The following is a 6,000-nucleotide window of genomic DNA, read 5'->3' as shown; positions in this document are numbered from 1 at the left end:
TTTACATACCGCCGGTGAAAAAGTGACCTCAAAATGTGTATCACCTCCTTGACCGGTTGACGACGCGTTTAGACGACTTGTTTCTATCTTTCACAGTTTAGCACGGCGCGAGAGTCTAATAAAAACCGTGTGTTTTTTCCCATCTAATCATTTGCGGCTAAAACTAATAGGTAATAAATTCGATCTTTCTTTTCTTTCCGTGTTTTGCTTCGTTTATAATGCTTTACTTTTTACCAGCCCTCTCCCGACCGGACGGGACAAACTAACTCTTCCGACGCCTTCCGGAGTTGAGTTTGAAGCGTCGCCGGCCGAACATTTCTGCCACATCGCGTTGCCGCTAGTGGCGCATATCGTCCTCCATGCGGCAGCGCTTCCGCTGGCTGCTTCCGGTGTCGACCAGGTCGAGACTTTCGGTGTCGGAGTCCATCGGTTCGCTGCAGTCACCGTCACCATCACCCAGCTCCTCCTGTTTCCGCTTGGCCGTCGCCATTTCGGCCGCGTGCTTCTTGCGCCATTTTGTGCGCCGATTCTGGAACCACACCTGCGGAGGGGAAACGAGAGCAGAAGGGAGGGAACCAAGTTTAAGAAATTTTTCGTGAAACCGTTGGGATGATTTAGGAAATCTTAAAAATATTAACTCAATCATCAGTCATCATTGCACCGTTGAAAGTGAGACCATTTGAGGGTAACGCATCGTCGACCATGATCACGCCTTAATGATCATCACGCACCGTGCGTGACGGGTCCATCTGTCGGCCGACAATCGACCGGAAGTCTTAAGGGGTTGCCGCGCAAAGAACGGCACCGCTGCTCCAAAACTGACAACCCATCCAAATGGAGGCTCCATTCGGGCGGCTCCGGCCCGGTCGTATTCCTCTTCTTCCGTACGCCGATCATTATCGGTCTCATCAGCGTCATGTATCGGTAATCCGCTTAGCGTGAGCCGCCGCAGACGCAAAACATTTAGCGTCTTCGCATTTTGAGGCCGCAGAGTCAAAGTCTTGAGCCGCTTACGACACTCGTTTTGGGATGGTGGAACAACAAATGAGGAGCGAAGAAAACGTGGTTCAATGAAATTCCCATGCTTAAGGCAAAAAGAGGAAGGAGCCATAGCCATTATACATTGTACCTCTGAATTTTCAATAGTTTTACAGAAAATTTTAAACAACAAAAATGCATTCGTTCGCAGCAATCGCATCCCAATATTTGTGTTTCAAAAAACATATAAATTGGGCCTCAAATGTTGTACAAATTTCCACTGTAATATAAGAAATATCAGCGTTGTTTTTTTTCAATGAAAATCACAAACTGCAGCTGCAGTTGCAGTCGCCGCGATGCAACAGCCATCGATCAAATGTGGTGGAAAAACTTTTGAAATCTCCCATTATATTCCGCATATTCTCACGTTTGATGGTAGGATGAAGCCGGGATGGCGAAGAGAAACATTCTCGTGATGAGCTTGCACACGCTTCACCATTTCGAACAGTTTCCACCGTTTCGTAAACTGCAGCGTAACGAAAAAATACGGGAAAATGGTATGTAAATAAATACTCATTAATAATAAATTTTATCCCACATGCCACTTGATAGGGTTGGTATCGCTTTGTGGTGGTAAGGACGGGGGAGGAGACCATCGATCCTCTATCCTTCTTCGGCCTGTTAAGCCCCAATTCAACCCCAAAACTGACAGACGACAATGACGCTGACACACACACGCACGAGTAGCGCAGCGTAATGACAGTGACAATCGGTTTGATCTGTACTTTAGCCCTTCCCGGTGGCAGGTGCGACCGGCCTGGCGTACATGTGTATCGGTTACGAGACCTTGGATCCTGGTGGGGTTAGGGAGGATTTTGTGCGTACCGAGGAGAGAGAAGTAAAAAAGCGTCCATTGAGCATAATTAATCATCCTTCATGCAACTCGACGAAATGCCAGCCAAATGAAAAGCGAAAGAGACAGCGAGAAGGTGGAAAAGAGAGCACGAAAGAGAAAGAATTTACACAAACCGCGGAGGGGGAGGAAGTAAGTGTCCGCAGTGGCATCATCGGTCGGAAACTGAGCCGGCATTGGCATTAGCGGCCTTCCCGGGAGTTTCCACGTTTCCGTGGTTGGGGCTCGAGCGAGTGGGGCAGATTTCAATGATGAACAAACCGACAAATGAGTTCGTGCATCAAAGTGTGCGCACCGCCGCCATGATGCAAATGTGAACAAGGATCCGCACAATCGGCTAACCCGTTTGGCGGACACCGTTGGTGGACACCGTGGGTGGATTTCGACATTTTGAACACAGAGTAAACAATAATTAATTGAATGAGCATCTTTTGGTGATGGCCAACGCACGGTGCGCTGGTGAAAAGCTGACATTTGTAGTAGGTTGGTACGATAACATCAAGATATGGAAATAGTTTTTGTTTATTATGCACAACTGCAGAGCTCCACTAATCATTTGTATCGATCAAATGGTGGCTTGATTGTTGCAGCGTATTTTTGTCTTTATTGAGTTTTTATACCACGGGTTTATTTAATTGATTGTTTTTATTTTGGTTTTCTTCCTTTTTGAATTCCTTTATTCTTATTTTTACCGCTGAAAGTGTTTTATAAAACCTTATGGTTTTTATTTTTATTAAAAACATACATTTCATAATCATGATTTTTTGAATTCTCAAGTCTCTCAACATCCATTTCTGAACCATTATATCTTCTTACCATAATTTCTCTTCATTTTATACATGTTTTCCACCCTTTTTGAAAAATAAATTTCCTTCCGAATTCCCCTCCACAAGCACATAGGACGAAAAATTTAATTTAATTAAACTTGACACGTACGCGAACGTATCATCGATGACGCATGATGGCGTTGTTCGGCACTATGTTCGTTGTTCCACTGGTCTCAACCCAACGCACGCACTGTACGCAATATGATGCCGAAGCAGATCATTTTCTTATGATAGCTCAATGGCAACCAACGTTGTTGTTTGTAAGTGAAGGGTCCCCCAGTCGGAAGCGTTAGCCGGGAAGGTCCTATTCTTCAAAATGGAGTAGCCACAATTTTCGCCGAAAGTTTTACGACCGGTCTCGCCGTGGAGAGATGGCGTGTCGTTGTGAGTGCTTTGGATGGCAATCTTGAGTGATTGCAACTCGGGTGTTTGTTGTGCAGCACAAGAAAATACATGTAGTAAGGCTATCCGGGTCTGTGATCCACAAGAAAACGTCATGCACCACGGTTTTCATAGTAAGCCTTTTTCGACATCCGAGGGATGACCCTGACTTAATTGAGATGGATGGGAGGGAGTTTTACGATCGTTACGATTTAATCAAGTGTGATAACACGCGCGTCCCATTACCATTTCTTGCGTACGCTGTTGGAAAAACCGGACCGGTCGGAAAATATTTTCACTTGATAAACAATCCTTAGGCGGAATGTTCGACCCGTGTGGGTTGCTAAAAATTACTAACGATTGTTCCACGTTCATCCACATTTCCTCATTCCTTTCCCTTCCTATGAAGAATTCGCATTTCGCTTGGGGGTACTACACCGGCACTGCTAATTTTCTTCCATTATATCTAGATTACACCGTACACCTTGGGAATTCCTAGTCGCCCCACCACCTAGGGGTTGCGAATGACCATTAGCAAGGATAGCCAGAGAGAGAAAGAGGCGAGTGTAGCGATGTTTATGCTTAGCGATGTGGTCGGCCAGCTGCCGGACAAGTGCTCCCTGCACTCCAACACCTAATTAGTATGCAATGCATGGCCGGCGGCCAGAAAACGGTGCCATTTACATTTGCGCCACACAAGATCCACGCGACCACCCCGGTCCGGCCAGATGTATGTTTTAATTTACTAGCTGTAACACGTGCAATTATATACGCTGTGGCCGAGAAAGAAAGCTAAACTCCCACACTTCGTTCGAAAGTGACCATTCTCCTGGCAGAAAAAATAATACCAGAATCGTACAAGGTGGAAATCATGCAACCGAAATCAGATAAAAACATAAGGCACCATAACATAATTCTACATGCCGCTGCATTGTTTGGTCATTTGCCGAGATTGGGAGGCTTTCGTTGGAGAACGTAGCAGAGGGAGAGCGGGTGCTTGTTTTCCCTGCTGCAGCAACATATTCTTTCTCGACAATACCGGGGACCTGAAGTTCCTATACTTCTGGCAGCTCGGAAAGGCAGCGGAGCACTGATTTATATTAATTTAATCTCCATCCTTCGTTCCGATTTTCCCAACGACCGATCGAGCGGAGAAAGCAAACGAAACACATGTGGCACCGGAAGGAAAGCATGACTGGAACACACACACACACACATATGACTCGTACGGTACGAAACAATTCCTGGAGAGGATTAGGAGAGCGAAAAAAAAAGGAAATTGGGAAAAAATATCCGAGACCGAGGTTTGCACTTGTGAAAACGTCCCTTTTGGCCACAGTTGATCATCGTTTGCGCTCTCACTCTTTCTCGACGTAATTAAAGCTAATGTAATTAATTTCCCCCAGCCTACTGCCTCGTGGAGCCTTTGGCGTGCTGCGTCCTGTCGAATAAGTGAGCCATCTTTCCGGGGTTTTGTGGCATATTTCGGAGCAGGGGAAGCGAAAAACGCCGGTCGATAGGAAAACATCGTGTTTCCAAGTGCGCCCGTAGAGCATAATTATTACTTTTAAATGTGTGTTTATTAATGAAGATTCATTAATAATCGTCAGAAGAAATTAATTGGTGTCGGGGCAGGGATTCGAGCGCTTTTCACCAGTGCGTCAGGAGCGAAAGGAAAGGGAAAATGTTTTTGGGCAAAGTTTAGACTTTGAAGGATATCATTAGCCTTTTAGATGGTTATGTTTCTATCAAGTTGGTAGACTGTTAGATACTGTTTCGTATTGTTTTTATTGGGGTACTATCCTATGAAAAATAGATTTTTAATCCAATAATTATTCATCAAACACGCTGGCTACGAACTGACAATTTAAGAAAACAGAACACTGTTTAATTCCGAAATGGTTAAAGCGAATCCATTTTAATACCTACAGAACTTCATTTTTTAAAATACGACCGAAATGATCAACACTTTAATAAGAGAGGGTTTTCACAGGTTTTAGGAAATTGGAAATACAATAAACCAAAAAGGTCTCTTACAATGTAAAGATATCGCAATTTTAATCAAAACTCAAATTTAATTAAACTCGCTCTGCAATGATTCTCATGATGCCATCAAATGACAAAATAAAGCACCGAGCAACAATCAAGCGAACATTTTCGTCCAAACTTTCTCAAAGCTGCAAATATTCATTATGACGGCGTCCGTTCTTTTCATTCTGATTCTAACGTCATGGGAAAAACGATGATGGTAAACGATTTCTTTTTTTTTAATTACGCATTAACAGTTGTGCCGTTCGTGAGGGGAGAATGTGCTGATGGTGGTCAAAGAACAGCACCCAAGAAACCGTGCATAATCACGTTGGGCATAAAACAACGCAACAAACTCGCAATTACAAAGCGAGCTTCTCAATGGGTAGCGTGTTTTTTCATGTTGCGACATCTTTTTGCGTGATGTTTTGCTTTTAATTATGGAGCTATTATAATTTTTCCTTTTTCTTTCCCACTCTGCCGTGGAAAATCTAACTGGTAGAGATTTTCTCATTAAGTTTTATATCGTCCCAAAGCGTGCTCAACACAATGACATGGGAATCATAAGAGTTAAACATAAGGATTAGATTTTTGCTGGTCGAGAAAGACGAGTTGTAAAATGTTGTATTTGACCATTTTAAACGATATTTACAGAACAATATCTCTAAAAAACAAGTGAAAATTATCAATAATTTTCAAAACAACCTTCTTCTCATAAAATTATTCCTAACTTAGCAAGCAATACTCAAACTATAGCGGAAACCCATGCATATTTACTACATAGTAGCTATGCATAAAAAGACCATAAAAATGATTCAATTGCGCAGAACATAAAATTTACACGAAAAAGATAGAGCAAACCCAATTGCACAC

The 6,000-nt window shown here is 43.3% G+C and overlaps 1 protein-coding gene across 1 annotated transcript in view; it reads right to left on the bottom strand.

Moving 5' to 3' along the window:
• Positions 1 to 337: 337 nt before the first annotated feature.
• Positions 338 to 6,000, bottom strand: part of LOC131259465 (collagen alpha-1(III) chain) — a 45,903-nt gene continuing 40,240 nt past the window's right edge. The window contains exon 7 of the mRNA XM_058260968.1: positions 338 to 541. Within this exon, the coding sequence (XP_058116951.1) occupies positions 338 to 541 (204 nt within the window). The remainder of the gene's footprint in view (positions 542 to 6,000) is intronic.

This window comes from Anopheles coustani, chromosome 3 (genome assembly GCF_943734705.1).
Source record: "Anopheles coustani chromosome 3, idAnoCousDA_361_x.2, whole genome shotgun sequence".
Classification (NCBI taxonomy): domain Eukaryota; kingdom Metazoa; phylum Arthropoda; class Insecta; order Diptera; family Culicidae; genus Anopheles; species Anopheles coustani.
This window is presented reverse-complemented; position numbering and strand designations above follow the sequence as displayed.